The following is a 16,373-nucleotide window of genomic DNA, read 5'->3' on the forward strand; positions in this document are numbered from 1 at the left end:
ATAGCAAAGTTTTATTTATATTATTTACTTTTTTTTTGACTTCCTATTTTTGCCTTTTGTTTCGAAGAAGTTGGTAAATTTCTAACAAATTTACACTAGTACATTACTCTTCATGTCTGACTAGGATACTCATGTAAATAGGCATTGATGAAACCTGTAAGAAATTCATATCAAGACATATCTATACTATAAACAAGTGCGATTTATAATTTTTTTCCACTGAACTCCAAACATAACACATAATTTCAAATATATGGAGCATATACATTACACGAGTCTTTCTATGATTAAACGAAGTCAGCTATATGATGTCTCATGCCATTTCACACACAAAAACTCTTTTGAGAACTATTTATGAATTGATATAGTGAAAAAGATTTTCTATTCAACCTAATACACGAATAAAATACTATTTTTCATTATGTATATGAATCAGGTCGATCTATCGCACAGATAAATATTTATAAAAAAATAGTCTGACATATTAATATTATATATATTATTTATCATCATTATACTATAATAAATAATAAATAAAATAAAATAAAAGGCAATGAATGAGCTTTGACCGTCAAGCAAAACTAATGCTATTTGCACTGCTCTGTGGCTGTCATGTGCGAGGACAGATAAAATAAAATAAAAAATAATAATTAAACTAAACTTTCTTATCTTATACTAAAATGAAATAATAATAATACTAATAATAAGATTTAAAGTGTCTCTCTTGTGTATGTATATGCTTGTATATATTTGTCGCTTTTTCTCTCGCTCTAAATTTGTGCTCCTCTCTCTAAAGGTGATGGTGTCATATAATATTGGCCACAAACTAATCGTCAGAGTCAGTCACCGATGATCATCGGTACGTTCTTAGCAGCCTTCTTAATATTCTGATCACCTTGATGATGGTGTTGTGTGTTTTTTTTTTTTTGGGATGATTTGGTCTTAATTTTCAGCTGGTTTTCCCATTTTTTTTTAGCTTTTTTTTGGGGGTGGGAGCAGACGCTGTTCGTGGATTTGACACGATTTTATTTGTTCCACGACGTGGATCCGTTTATGGTTTCGTTTAACTTGTTTATCAGATTTTGTTTGCTGTTCTCGTTGATTGTTTCCTGAATCTAGGGCTGGCTACTTTTTTTGTTCTTTTCAATGTTAGATCTATTTCGTGTTTTTTTGGTGTTTTATTTTCTTTAACTTTGGTTATTCACAATAGATATCTGACTGTTTTGTTTGGAAATCTGTAAGATGTTCCATGTGACGAGATTGTGCAGGTTTATTGTTGTTTAATATCCTTATGTTTTCATGTGGATTAACTCCTTAGCTTTTTCATGGATTTTTCAGCGCCAGGAGTTTTGGTATTATTGACCTTTAAGTAGTTAAATGATTTTTTGGTTAAATAGTTGAAGATAAAGTTATTAATTATCAAAAAGTTAATATGGGCATTATTTCTGTCAAACTATGTTCAATAAATGCATGAAAAATTTCTTTACGTGTTTAATACTTGGAGATAATACTTGGAGATATTATCGTGCAACTTTATTGTGAAAGAGTTGTCGTGGGCGGGCGACAAAAGTTGAAGTGACAAAGGATGCCTCGGATATAGCTTTGCAGATGAAAAGGATAAACAGATGGATTTGAGAGAATTATTATGTGGTTAGAGTTTCATGTATTGGAGCGAACACACTGAGTTGTTATCTATGTGCTCCATGGTGATGCAAGTGCGTCCTGTAATATATGCGGTTTGGTGTTGTAGGTGAAGGGTTTGGTTGAAGATTGCACTGCCTTGGGAAGATTAATTTTTTATTTTATAAAATGTAGGACATTTAGTTTTATTTATTTATTATTATTATCATCATCATTTTTTTGGCATTTGGGATTAAAACATGTCTTTAAGGGCCCGTTTGATAAGCTTGATTACCCATGGATTGTTTTGTAATCTCTCGTTTGACTCAATTTGGTAGCCCAGATAAGGAGATGGATTGATAAAATTCTACTGTAGCACCTTGAGAATGAATCTTTCACTTCTACCGTGGAATCTTTCACTTCTACCGTGGATTATTATAACCAGTTTGCAAGACGTTAAGTTGCTGTACATATGCTGTTAAAATTATGCATATTCTCCGGTTACCATATAAGGGTCCAATATCTTGTAAACGTTACCATCTAAGATAGTCTAATTTTTGCTATGTTCTTCGAGTGATAACTTTTCGAATGGTAGATTTATTTTACGGTTTGGTGGATACACATATTATGCACCCACTGAAGTCTGAACTTATTCTCTGTATGAAATGTCTTACCCTAGATTCTTGATTTTTCTTGGATTCGATGACACTGATTATTTCACAAACAAGTTATGCTAGTCTGATTTTGGAAATGTGTTGGGAAGCCACGCCAGGAAATTTTGTTGACACAGGATTTTTTTAAATATATTATATCTATATTTATTTGTAAATCTCAATAATTTTATTTAGCTACTCGAAATTTTATTGTCACGGAAAGACTAATTAATAACAGTTGCTATATTTTAATTGTAAATCTCAATAATTTTTATTTATCGAAACTGTGAAATTGAATTGGAGGTTATTGGATTTATTGATGCTTATTCACCCAAGTTGAAATGGTTGTGAATTCTTGAGATATTGTGCCTATTATGATTAAATTAAAGAATTTGTTTGAATATTTAAATTAATGAAAATTTATGCTATAAAATGGATTTTGTTTTATTTTTCTCTTTTCAAATCCTCTTTTGTGGTCGTGTATGGTTTACTGATTTTTTTGGAGGACTTTCATCATAGATATGAAATGGACAATGGTGATATAATATCTGTAATGGCATGGGCTACAAAGATTAAGAAATCTTATTTTGTATTTGGATTGATGTATTTGAAATAATGGATATTATGGATTTCAAATTCCTTGATTTGTTCGATTTGACAAAACTTAATTAAATTTTAAATCCACCCTATATCAATTATCTAGGTAAGAAACTTCAATAGTAATTGTGATCGATTTCAAAAACACACAAAATGAGAGTCACCTTAAATCCATTTCTCAAATAAAGTCCCTTCCTCCAAATCGACCATCACATCAAGCGCTACCTTAGTTATTTTTCGCTTGTTTCGTGTTGAATAGTGTGTTTTTTGTGGTAGGACAGACTGATGTTTGTAAATCGAGTGGTGGTCAACATACTGGCCTTTTTCTCACGAAGAAATCCATGCTAATGTATGTACCATATATTTTTTTAGTCGAGCAAATGGGATAGTAAAAATCTATCAATGGAGATAAAGATTTTAAATATTCATAATCACATTCCTTTTTGACTCACTTTTTGCTGGATTATGAAATCATCAAGAACTCGAGTCCAATATCTTATTTTGGTCTTGTGTACTTAATGAAAATATTGAAAAAGAACAGATTGCCTTTCCTTTTATTGTAGGAAAGTAATTGTGGTCAACATATGTGTTAGTGTGTGCCAACTGGTTGAGTCCGTCTTAAACGCGCATGCAGTGTAATTTTCAATCTCCTTTTCGATAAAATTTTAGCGATTCCATCAAAGATTTCTTGGCTCGTGTAAATTTTTATAAATTTTTGTCACCTTGGATTAGATTTGCATAATTCACTCAACCACCGGCCTTTTTGTGTTTGCTAGGATAATCACATGTACTCAATTCTTTTGACCAGATATTATTCATTAAATGAAGGATGGAAGAAAAAATAGTTTAAATACAGATCTGTTTGGTCAGAAGTTTACATTGTCTTGTTTGTTTCTATAGGTGAATGACTTGCTGAGGTTATACAATTAGCTGTTTTTTTTTTTCTCAATTAAATGGCATCAGTGGGTGTAGCTCCCACTTCTGGTTTAAGGGAGTCTGGCAGTCATGAAATGGGGGTTGATAGGTTGCCCGAGGAAATGAATGAGATGAAAATCCGGGATGATAAGGTACGTCTCTAGAGTCTTAAAACTTTTGTTTTTATTAAAACATCTGTTGGGAAGTGTTCTTTCCTCTTTCCTGGAGTGCGGTTGGGCCTAGCTTAACATGGTTATGATATTCTAGGAAATGGAAGCAACAGTTGTAGATGGTAATGGGACTGAAACTGGCCACATAATTGTGACAACTATTGGTGGTCGAAATGGTCAACCAAAGCAGGTGATGCACCATATTTGTGATTGATTTTTTGTTCCTTTCTCTATGTAATAGCCTTATGCTAATGTCTATTCTTCTAAATACAAAAACATCCTTCCCAATCAAGAAATATCCCTCTCCATCAGATAAAAGAACGAACATGGAACACTTAAATTATCTAATAACCCAATGAAAAAGATTGTCGTATCCCATTTCTTAGTATCTCTGAATACCCTCAAAAGAGCCAGTCTCCCATCCCCCTTAACAAATGGAAAAAGAAAAAGAAAAAGAATGAAACCCTTAATGGTTAGAAAAGGATCCAAGGAGTTGGAAGTGGGTAAGAGGTTGATTCTCTCGATTTACTGATAGAATCTAATTGTTTTGCTCATAAAGCGGGAGGGCTTCTTAAGAAAATCTAACTGGCTTTATTGATCTCCCGCTTCATTGGGAATTAATTGAGGAGAGATCGTTCTCTCAGATGCTGATTAGACTTGCAAGAGCGATCAAAGTTGATGTTTTTTGTTTGAATTTTTAATTGAGGAAAAACCCAAGGAACCTTTCACCTGTTGGTTTTGCAAATGCAACATTTTTGTCTGAATGATCAACGATAAGAGGTGATGACTGCTAAATATTATATTTTATAAATTGTCTTAGCCAGAGGATTGGGGTTGCAAGTCATGGAAATGTGATTTGTGATCCCTGGTGATGTTGGCATTCTGACTTGATCTTTTTTTGGGGGGGTTGTTTTCAGACAATTAGCTACATGGCTGAACGAGTTGTTGGACATGGATCATTTGGAGTAGTGTTCCAGGTGCGATTTCTTTATTATTTTTGACTTGTAACTGATGGTTACAACTGTATTATGTGTTTTACTATGAAGGATGATCATGGATGTTATTGTTTGTTAACCTTATTGATTATCCAGGCAAAATGCTTGGAGACTGGCGAATCTGTTGCCATAAAGAAAGTTCTTCAGGACAAGAGGTACAAGAACCGCGAGCTGCAAACAATGCGCCTACTTGACCATCCAAATGTTGTGGCATTCAAACACTGTTTCTTCTCAACAACTGAAAAGGATGAATTGTATCTTAATCTGGTTCTTGAGTATGTTCCTGAAACTGTCCATCGAGTTATCAAACATTATAATAAATTGAACCAGCGGATGCCTCTGATATATGTGAAGCTGTATAGCTACCAGGTATGTGGTTTGCTTTTGGTGCTGCTTTCAGATATATATGATCTCTTTGTCTGGTGGCACTCCACTTGGATACTGTTTTCTTCTGTATGTATTCTATTTGCATATACAATCTTGATCGCTCCGCCTGGATGCCAAATGTATTGTTGCTACTAGTATTGCAAGACATGGACTTACCTATTTTGACCTGCGGTTGCTCCCATTTAGCATGCTGCTTGTAGGGGTATCTGGGTGAGTGAGATGCTATTTTTATGGGCACTACCCCAAAGTGCATCTAAGGGTGGATATTTATCAATACACGTGGGGTACAATGAAAAAATAGTGGACCCATATGTATTGATAAATGTCCACCTTTAGATGCACCTTTGGGGTAGTGACCTTAAAGGCAGCATGAAAATTTCTGGGTATCTGGACCAGGATCTATGTTTTATAGTGTTTTATGGGCTATTTGGGCTCTTCTGAACGTAATGACTTCAAGCTAGAGTGCATGATAGCTTTTGTTTTATTATCACAACTACTGCCTGGAATTGTTCTGTCTGTTCTACTACATGTTAACTTAATGTAATTCATGATATCTAATATGTGAATCGGGGAAGGTACTGTTATTATTTTGCTATTTGGCAGATCTTTAGAGCATTGTGCTACATCCATCGAGGTATTGGAGTATGTCACAGAGATATAAAGCCTCAAAATTTGTTGGTACGTAAATTTTCGATTATATTATTACTCTGTTTATCTGTTACCCTTCACATACCGAAGCTTGTGTATTTTTACTGCCAAGACAAATTGACTTTGGAGTACATCCGTTTTGAATATTTGATTCTAACCAGATTTAACGTCATCCGAGTCATCTATCTTGTGATATTTTTAATCCACAAGTTGATTCTTTTCGTGGTAATAATTGGCAAATTCAAAGTATTGTCTCATAGAGCTCTATGAAGTTTGATTCCCCCCCTTTTTCTTGTGAATGGGATATGATTTTTATACCCTTTTAATCATTCATAGACGTACGAGCTGTATTCAAATTTCCGGGGTGGGGGGTAGTATGTCAAGAAGAAAGACCGTAGCGGCGTAGCCCTCCCATTTACTTGGGTACAATATGGCGAGTATAGATACATATTCTCTCACTTAAGGAAACCACATTGCCTTTAAGGAAACAACATTTTTTTAAAAGAGCATTTATTTGAATGTGTTCCCATTTAAATGCAACTAAGGCCTGCCTTATGATGACGAATATGTGCTCAAAGAAACCAACATCTTGCCCAATACCACGAATTTATTCATACCTTCTGGAAAATACTTGGAAAGTTTGCTGTTACTAAGCCACAATAAATGGCTGTATAAATTGGCTTACATTAAGGAAATCAGCTATCAGGTCCTCGTTATAATTTGTGGATGTGTAATTAAACATGTATGTATTGGTTTCATTTGGAAAAAAATATCGCGCTAACAATATACTGGTTAGACGACGCATATCTGACCTTAATGGTCACTTTTAACTGTTAACCCATGTGTTACTTTCAAAGCTAATAAAATAGATTGTGCAGGTGAATCCACACACCCACCAGGTTAAATTATGCGATTTTGGAAGTGCAAAAGTGTTGGTATGTGTAATGTCTATATATTGGAGGTCACATTTTTGCAACGGGCAATATGTATGATCTAATTTGCAATGTTTTGGCAGGTCAAAGGGGAACCCAATATCTCTTACATTTGCTCTAGGTATTATAGAGCACCTGAGCTCATTTTTGGAGCGACCGAGTATACTACAGCAATTGATATCTGGTCTACTGGGTGTGTGCTTGCTGAGCTACTTCTTGGACAGGTACTTTTTTGACCATTTTTCTTAGTGTTGTATAATAGATCTTTGATAACAGTACTAAGATTATCATCCCCTCGTATTATGTGTGTTGTTGATGGGCTTTGCCTCTTCAGCCCCTTTTCCCTGGTGAGAGTGGAGTGGACCAGCTTGTTGAGATTATCAAGGTTCTCTCTCTCTCTCTCTCTCTCTCTCTCTCTCTCTCTCTCTCTCTCTAACACAACACACAAGCTTCTTGATTTGTATTTCTTCCTTAGTTGCTGGTGTGGAGCTGGGGGTGGTTGGATTGGTGTAGTTTGAGTTTGGAACCGTTCCGTGTTTGTTAATCTTGTTCTTCTAACATCCTGAGAAATTCATTCATTCATAGACAAAAATGTGGGGAGATATTTGGAGTTTTTTGTGGATTTGCAGTTTATATAATTCTGAATGTCACGATTTGTTGCTTTTGTTTTGATTTAATGTATGTACTTTAAGTAATTACTGGCTTGTGTTGTTCAATGGTTGAAAGCTCGTTTCCCCAGAAAAAATGGTTGAAAGCTTATATTTTTGTGGAGCGATAAAGTTCCTCTCCCTGTTGTCTTTGGCCTAGTTCAGCAATTTTCTGTTTCTCAACCTATTAAATAACTGAGTTTTTTTTTCAGGTTTTAGGCACTCCAACAAGAGAGGAAATTAAATGCATGAATCCGAACTATACTGAGTTCAAGTTTCCTCAAATTAAAGCTCATCCATGGCACAAGGTACTTGTTGGCTATGTAAATTATGCTGATATTGAATGTCTCCTATCTGTTTTTGTTTCATAAATTTTCACTTCAGGTATTCCACAAACGCATGCCCCCAGAAGCGGTTGATCTGGTGTCGAGACTTCTGCAATATTCTCCTAACCTGCGTTGCTCTGCTGTGAGTATTTTTTTCTCAGTCTGGAAGAGAGGGAGGGGGGCTGGGAAAATTTCTGCGGACATTTATTTTTTCCTTCAGTTGAGTTAGCGACCATGAAACATGAGCATATCAGAGTGTAGGATTACCTAATTCTTTACAGGAGAAACTCACTTGTTATCATTGTGGTTTATATATTTCATCTCTTCATGGAGTACTGTCTTAATAGAGCTGGCGTATAGATGTCCTAGTGATGAATAGAAACCTGTGTAATGTGTCATAAATTTCTTAATCCTTTGATGCTTTCCTTTATCCGTAGCTACATCATTTGCTGATGGCAAATTGTTCCTTCCCTGGTTTTGTTCTGGAATTTGATGCGTTTAATTACTCTACAGCTGGATGCCATGACCCACACCTTTTTTGACGAGCTTCGTGATCCAAACACCCGTCTGCCCAATGGGCGTTTTCTTCCCCCATTGTTCAACTTCAAGCCTCATGGTACGCTTTCTCATGAACTAAAACATTTACGCTCTATTTGTCTTTTCTTGTTTATCGAAGTTTGAAATGGATGTTACATCTGAGTTTCAGAGTTGAAAGGTGTTCCTGAGGAAATCCTGATAAAGTTGGTACCCGAGCATGCTCGAAAGCAGTGTCCCTTCCTTGGGTTATAAAATCCGTCAAGTGCCGTACATGCACACCTCTCAGGCTCTCACCATGTTTCTTCTTGCCCTCATCTGCTGTCCCTTGGTTCATTTTGTATTGTTTTGTACTAGATACACCTCGTTTCCGCAAAAGAAGATTTGGGTTAAGTGCTGTATGCTATTCATTGTCAATGGATATAAATATGTTGTGTGTAATTTAACCTCGTCTATGAGGATGACTAATTATTTTATCTAAATGAAAGTTATTGTGTTGGATTTACATGTTTGTTGCATCATATCAAGGTAGTGCTTTCAAGCTTGTTTCGAGTGTTTTCGAGCTTCTACATACAATTTCCAAATATTTTCTCAGTTAGAAGTTTTGGATGCACACTTATGAGTAAGTTCTTGCAAACGCTACCTAAATATATTATTAGGATTCGTTTTCTGGCTTGTGGATTGGTATCGTATACATCTAAATCATCAATCTTTTGGCTTTACCTAACTGAGAAGCACGAGGCCATGAATGAAAAGTAAAATCCCAGTTCATTTTTTCCCTAACGCCATTGGTATAGACTAGAGTGGTCGAGAATAGGTAGATCCCTCCCTCATTGTTAGAAAAACAAGAAAGTAATACGTAACGAGGTATGACAGTATAGGCGATGGCTCTTCTTTAACCCCTAGGAGTCGTCGATGTGAACGTCGAATGTCCGATTTGTTAGAAGATTGGATCATTTCATGTTCTTAAAACCAAATTCTTCAATATGTGCACCTGTCCTTACATTACAATCCCGATTAATATGCATGATAGTCTAGATAATGGACTAGGATCCTATGCAGTGACCTAAACACAGCATTCGGTGGTGTGGTTTCAAAACCATACCGTTTGGCTAAGTGCTGTTATTATTATATTTTTGGCGTTTTTTTTTTTTCCTGTTTTGACTCCATTTGTCTTTCACTCAAATTTTTTTTAATTATCTTCAAAAAAATCATTTTAAATTTTCTTTTATCCGCTTTTCTATTTTTCTCATTCATTCAACTTTTTTTTATAGGAAATACTCGAGTATACAAGTTCGATTATTTTATTATTTACATATCTATTTTTCTAATTGTTTGCTAAATTAATTAATTACAACAGTCAATGGAAATAATAATTAATATTATTTTTAAAACAATCAATTAATTCATGCAAAGTATATTACAATTAAAAATTAGAAAAAAAACATATAGAGAAATTAAATTAAACCAAAATATCTGCATAGAATAATTCAATGATAGATCTTGACTTAAAAAAGTAAATCTAAAAATAATATTTAAAGGAAACATATTTTTAGATGCGATTGTTCCAGTAGCATTATCGTTATTAAAAATAAAAATAATTATTATAAGCATCCTTTGATTGTGGCCTAATTACATCACTTAGCAAAACAGTACCATATCCGATCTTTCATCAGGATATCTGTTAGTGAATCATCATCAGACAAGTTGAGTTCGAGATTGATCCAAAAATAATAAAGAAACGACTATTGAATCTACCTCAAAGGTAATATGAAAAGCTAAAAACCGAATATAATAGAAAAAATGAACAGATATAATGTGTAAATGTTGTTAATTTTAAACTTGACTTGTTCAAGTGACATATATGATGGACGTAGGACAAGTACTTTTGTCTCTAATTTTGCACAACAATGCTATAAGCATCGTGCTTGGCTTGTTCTCATAGAATACGAATATCTCGTGTTGATTTCATGCATGTGTCTCTTATTTTCGTGTTAGGTGGACATATTTGTCATTTCTATTGACTAATTTTTTAAAATTGGGCAAGAGTTTACAGTTAGATTTTGAACCTAAGTTTTTATTTCAAACTTGAGATCTTGGTGTCAGATGTGATATAGGTTATCGGTGAGATATATTTGTTATCAAGTGAAAATGGATCAATTATAAAAACCAAGATTAGGTTTCAAGTCTTCGTATAAATATAACTTATTCATTTTATTAATCAGTACTTGTTTCTATCACCTTAAAAAAAACGACCTTTTAATTATATACGTTTGATTGATTAGCTATTTAAATGAAGTTCACTTGTGCAGTTGTGCCTGATAAATGCGAATTTTTGGATTTCAATTTCATTCACTACCGTTTTAAATTTCTGTCTTATTCATTTTAAGGGATTTTAGAATTTTATTTATAGATTGAAGTAATTTGATTTGAAAGCCACTTTAAATCCAAATCTAATTATGGAAAGAAAATCAAGCAATAGCATGAAACTGTTGAATTCATATTAGCATAAGTATTATCTTAATGTTCAAAGTAAGTCCAAAATTAATTTTTGAAAATTGATTTGGACATGTGAGGTTCATATAAATATATGAACTTTATTTGATCAAATTGAAAGTGAACCGCTGAATGTAGTGTAATAATATCTTTCATTAACCGCATAAAAATCCTTGTGCAACGTGGATATGTAGAAATTTTAAATATTGTTCAGGTACTGGTTTTTGAAGAAAATTAAACACAAATTTTGATATTTTTTTAGAGTTGAAAAGAAAGCTCTCTATCATTTAGCAATTTGTTTCCTTGGTATACGGACAAGTTCTGCTATTGCAATATCTTCTTCCCTTGTATATGTCAATTCGATGATACAATCACTTGTTAGTTGTTTCCTGTCCGCTGACGTAAGATCTTAATTAGTCAGTAATTAAGTGTAATTATGTCTATGTGAATTGCGAGGTAACACAAAAGTTGTATTTACATGGTTTCTTTATTGAATGTGACGTCATCAGTACACCTTTTTAATATGAAGATTGAGATTTGAAAAAACAAGAAAAATGTTAAAAAATCATGGGGCAAGTTAACTAATACACACAAAAGAAATTGTCCCTACAATGCTATAATGGGACATTTTATTACTTGATTGATGAAGAAAATTTCAACTTGTATTGGGAGTGGGGATCTCATATTCAGTCATGCAACCACCTTATATAAAGCAATATATGAGGAAAAGTCAGTAGTCCCAACCAAAGGGGATGGAAGGAATCAACACAATGGGTCGCCAAGTGCATCCCCCAAAACAAGATCAAGAAGATGACGACGACGATAAAAATATGGAAGCGTTTTTCACGATTCTAAGAAGGATAAAATTCGCGCGGGCTTATGATACGAACACTTCTAGTATTTGCAACAACGCTAATCGGGTGTCTAAGAAGGCGAAGATCACCCAACCCTCGGTTTGCTTGTCTCCGTTCGGAGGGGGAGAGCCGGGGAAACATGTGTTTATGATGCATTCCGAAGAAACCAAATCAAAAGAGAAGGAAGAAGGATGGAGTGGATTAGATCTCAACCTAAAGTTGTAATGAAGTTCAAAAGTTGGTCTTCAAATTTGTATTGTAAGATGTTAGTCTACTCTATGCTATTATTGGTATAGTCGAGAATAATCAATAATCACCTCAGTATTATGAGGAATGTTATCAGAATGACAAATTTGAAAAAATCAATTCTTGTAATGAAAGAATGCTACTAAATATAATTGTCATGATATTATGTAACAGTTAATTATAACATCATGATTAAGTATAACAAATCGGTCATTAAACTAAACTAAAGTCTAAATTATTAATTGTTCATAGGGTTAGATACATTAATTATGACAAAATTAGACCAAGCATGTGCACGTTGGGACAATTGTGTGTGCATGTTCCAGTTGAATCATTACTTCCTCTCTACCATTTGAACATGCAAAAATCAAAACACAGACGACACAGTTTGCTTTCACCTCAACAAGTGTGTACAAGAGAAGAGTGTCTCTAAGTTTGATAAAAATTTTGAAGAAGAATTGACATTTAAACATACTCTACACTCATTTAAGTTGGAAATTAAATACCTCTCATCAAGCAATTATGGTCCAACAAATTTAGGCTGTAGTAGGCAGATGGATGAATGGCTATAATGACACGAAATCTTGTCCATCCACCGAAAACATCACGCTAAAACTCTTAGTCGGTATCATGATCATTGACAAAAGAACTCAAAGTTCAAGTTTGGCGTAGAATAATCGGTGGAAAGTATCTTTGAGGCTATAAGGGCGTTAGCTGCTTCAGTGTAGTGGACTCCATCCCAGCTCACAAACCGGGATTGTTGATCGCAGACCTGATACCCTGTAAAGCCACATGAAACCCTTTTGTCATAGTTGTACGGTGGTCCTCCAGAACCGCAACATGTCATCAATGGACTTGAGAAGCCTATTAAATCAAGGAAAAAATGAAACAGCATAATGGGCTAGAGTTAGTAACCTTGGGGGTTGATGAAATTAGAAAGTATGTTCCAAATACGATTCCCTAGAAAACTTATAATGTTGCCTCTTAATGAAAAGGACGAAACTATATTTCTTACCATATGCGCTGGAGTTGGCAATGATATCAAGCTTGATAGAATATATATCGACATACACTACGGACACATCCTTCATATCAGATCTTAATTCTTGACATAGCTTGCGTAGTCCTTCATTGAACAGTTGTGCTACTTCATTATAACTTGAAATGCATCCAAATGAATCGAGTGAATCATTTTGAACTAGAGCAAGTTTTTGGGGTAGACAGCCTAATGGCCCTGTGTTATGGACCCAAAATTTTCTGCCTCCTTGATCGTATAATTCCTACAATATTTATCAAGGATGACAAAGACTAAAAGTCACAAGAGATCAACAGTTTGGAATATATTTTTTAATATCAATGGATTCCAATATTCTCATCAATCAAATACGAAGTTTTGCATCTGACTTGCTGCACATGTTTGCTAATAATCTAAATCAGAAATCCAAATTGAAAGAAGTTCAAATGTTAGGAAAACAGTGAGATATTTGCCATGGATTCACAATTCTTCCTCACTGTTAGAGAGACGAATAATTAACTGACCTTAACAGAATTCTCGATTTCTGCCAATACAGATGGAATCTTGTTGAAAACTTGCACATAGGATAAGCCCTTAGTAAATGAATCGGCAAGGTCATTTTGTCCGATATCAATGATGTAAAGAGCATCACTGAACCTATCATTGCCAAGAACACTGTTGATTCCTAAGTATAACATGAACATGAGTCGAGTTATTTAGTTAGCACTTTTCTCATTTTCAAGAAAAGAATCAAGTAAAGAGAACCTAAGGGAGGAAATCGCGCTGCACAAATAGAGTTTGTTGGTTTCCATGTATTTTCATGGCTCTCCACCTCCAGAGAGACAAAATGGCTTTTATAGGCCTCTATTATAGTGTAGAAAGTAGAAACCAAAGACTGGCATATGAATATCGTGTTATCTATTTATTCAAAAGTCGAATAAAAACAACAATGAAAGATCAAGAGAGACATGTGAACTACACTAGCTTCAAGCATTCAAATTATCTCATCGGTTAAAATTGCCATTAATCTCCGTTGTCCATTCTTCCATTCTGTTATGCTTTGTAGCTACATACGGTGCATCCAACCACATAAGAGAAGCTATAAATTATAATTTTCACAGAAAATTGCAAAATTCCAGAAAATTTTTTGTTCTTGGAACTCTAAAACTTATCTTGCCATCTGTCCACCCCAAGAAAAGTAACAAAATTCTTTCTCCTTAGATGTCGCAGCTTAAGTAAAGCTACAAACCATAGGCGGGGAAATCACCTGCATCAAGAAGTTCGGCAGAACGAGCCTTAAAATGTGTAAACTGCTTGACCTGAATATTCAGTGCAAAGGGTACATTTTTAGGCAGCGTGCAAGACCCTGCTATAGCAAAGTTCGCACCATTTGAAAAGTTGGAACCTAATGAGTCCAGATATGGGCTTAGAAGACTTGTGTTTAGACTCTGACCTGAAAAACAATAAGGCATCGTCTTCTCAGCAATAAAAAGAAAAAAACTACACATGATAAATCAAAACCTCACGAGTTTGATCTAATCACAAAAACAACACATGACATTTAAACAGTAACTACGACACCCAATGAAAATGTCTTGAAGAGGTTACTCTGGGGAGTATCCATGTAGGACTATAACATTTAATAAGGCCATCATAAGATAACCGAAAAAACGCCAACCTCAAGGATATCACGATTATTCAAACATAAAACAATGCCGATGTATTCAGATCAAAACTTTAAGTAAATCCAACTAGCAGGAACTACCTCTAACACCTTATCAAAATCTCATAAGGAACAAAATAAAAGAATCACAGATAGATTGTTCCCACGAAAATTCATCTTATATTTGTCATATTCCCAATACTTTTGCAGAATGTATGGCGCAAATAAGAAATATCAAGAAAAAAAAATGTTTCCAGTTCCTTAAATGCACAACCACCACATGCACGAAGAATCACTCGAAATAATTACTCTTTGGACCACATTTTCTGCACCAATCGGTCCTGCATCACAGACCATCCCACCCCTTCTAGCCATATCGAAATGAAAAACTTTTGTAAACAATATTTTGTTTTCAGAATACTAAACTAACATAATCAAAAATGTTTATACATTACAATACAAATAAAAAAAAAAAACTTAAATTTGATCAGACACCACACTCTCTGCTTGTCAAGCTACAGTTGGATTGGATCATCTTTAGTTTTACGGCATCAAAAGACGCAAACAAACAATAATTAATCCTGAAACCCAACCCATGCTTTTCGGGGAAAAATATATAAGACTAGTGCGAACCAGCTGCATGAGGCGAAAAGAGCGCAAAAGATAGACACTTTACTCAACTACTACAGAAAACAGAGTGTCCCACGTAATTGTCTTTTCCCACCAAGAAAGAAAACAAAAGACACGGTAGAAAAATTAAAAAATGGAACCCAAACACTAAAAATAGTAACGAACTGCAATTATATCAAAATTAACACGTAATTGTTGAGAAACATACATAGGAAATCGATAATGAGGCGTCCATCGGAAAGCCTGCCGGTAGATTTAGCAAAGAAAGCTCTGCCATTGGGCAAATTGACTGGGAAACCGAGGGCGGCGACGAGTCCGCCGGTGTCGGAGTTGGAATCGCCGAAATTGAAGATGATGGGAGGTCTGGTGCAGTGAGAAAGAAGAGAAATGGGGAGGAGAAGGAAGAAGAAGTAGAAAATGGCGATGCAGCAGTGATTCATGCTGACAAAGGAACAAGAAGAGTGGCTATTGATTACTCCCACCGACGTCTGTCTTTCCATTGCATGCTTCCAAACAATCTCCTCTTCTTATAATCTCTCTCTCACACACACACACGTACTATACATACACGGCTGATTTTCCATTAAGAATGGGTTTGTAACAAACTCATATTTATAATAAAAAAAATTATATTTTTGACTTGAAAAATAATGCATTATCTTATGAGATCGTCTTACGTAAACTCGATGTATTTTGTGTGTAAAATATCTTGCTTCATTACAAGCATGTAGGGCTTTTGCAGTTTTGCTTAAGTAGAACGTTTTTCTGAACTTAACATAAAAAATCATCTTATATACATTTGTATGTGGCGTGTGTATGATTATTAAACGATATTGATGGTATTGATATATGAACATCTATAAATTTCTAATCAAGTAACATATTTATTTATTTTTGAACGATCATATTATAAGTCAATTCATAATATTGAGCATATATTTTTTTATTTTCAAATTTCAAACACACAATCTCTTGTACGTACGTATATTTTCAAGGATATTTGTACATAAAATTTGAAAACACGATGGATTTATAATCACAGAGA

At 34.5% G+C, this 16,373-nt stretch overlaps 2 protein-coding genes across 3 annotated transcripts; one reads left to right on the top strand and one right to left on the bottom strand.

The window, feature by feature from the left end:
* The first annotated feature begins 721 nt into the window (after positions 1-721).
* On the top strand, positions 722-8,929 carry LOC140886809 (shaggy-related protein kinase alpha). 2 transcript variants are annotated; one of them, XM_073293670.1, is made up of 14 exons: positions 1,559-1,650; positions 1,751-1,811; positions 3,771-3,937; positions 4,053-4,145; positions 4,873-4,932; positions 5,047-5,319; positions 5,941-6,015; positions 6,864-6,920; positions 7,001-7,141; positions 7,252-7,302; positions 7,777-7,872; positions 7,949-8,032; positions 8,404-8,506; positions 8,597-8,929. In XM_073293670.1, exons 3-14 carry the CDS (start codon positions 3,824-3,826, stop codon positions 8,677-8,679), a joined length of 1,230 nt encoding a protein of 409 aa, XP_073149771.1. In that variant the 5' UTR covers positions 1,559-1,650; positions 1,751-1,811; positions 3,771-3,823; the 3' UTR covers positions 8,680-8,929. The 2 variants fall into 2 exon arrangements, with proteins under 2 accessions (XP_073149770.1, XP_073149771.1); XM_073293669.1 differs by lacking the exons at positions 1,559-1,650; positions 1,751-1,811 and adding an exon at positions 722-859.
* Positions 8,930-12,314: 3,385 nt separating this feature from the next.
* On the bottom strand, positions 12,315-15,834 carry LOC140891704 (GDSL esterase/lipase LIP-4-like). The gene is made up of 5 exons (XM_073300313.1): positions 15,537-15,834; positions 14,303-14,488; positions 13,560-13,720; positions 13,036-13,300; positions 12,315-12,884 (listed from the first exon to the last, which is right to left on the bottom strand). The coding sequence occupies exons 1-5, from the start codon at positions 15,826-15,828 to the stop codon at positions 12,655-12,657; spliced, it is 1,134 nt and encodes a 377-aa protein (XP_073156414.1). The 5' UTR covers positions 15,829-15,834; the 3' UTR covers positions 12,315-12,654.
* Positions 15,835-16,373: the final 539 nt, after the last annotated feature.

The sequence above is a fragment of the Henckelia pumila genome, chromosome 3 (assembly GCF_033568475.1).
Source record: "Henckelia pumila isolate YLH828 chromosome 3, ASM3356847v2, whole genome shotgun sequence".
NCBI lineage: Eukaryota > Viridiplantae > Streptophyta > Magnoliopsida > Lamiales > Gesneriaceae > Henckelia > Henckelia pumila.

Excerpts from the sequence above, each read along its gene's own strand:
- LOC140886809 (XM_073293669.1), top strand. The coding sequence starts at position 3,824 with ATGGCATCAGTGGGTGTAGCTCCCACTTCTGGTTTAAGGGAGTCTGGC. Across the intron at positions 5,320-5,940 it reads TGAAGCTGTATAGCTACCAG|ATCTTTAGAGCATTGTGCTA; the intron begins GTATGTGGTTTG and ends GCTATTTGGCAG. Across the intron at positions 7,142-7,251 it reads CTGAGCTACTTCTTGGACAG|CCCCTTTTCCCTGGTGAGAG; the intron begins GTACTTTTTTGA and ends TTGCCTCTTCAG.
- LOC140891704 (XM_073300313.1), bottom strand. The coding sequence starts at position 15,828 with ATGGAAAGACAGACGTCGGTGGGAGTAATCAATAGCCACTCTTCTTGT. Across the intron at positions 13,301-13,559 it reads AAATCGAGAATTCTGTTAAG|GAATTATACGATCAAGGAGG; the intron begins GTCAGTTAATTA and ends TAAATATTGTAG. Across the intron at positions 12,885-13,035 it reads TGCCAACTCCAGCGCATATG|GCTTCTCAAGTCCATTGATG; the intron begins GTAAGAAATATA and ends TTGATTTAATAG.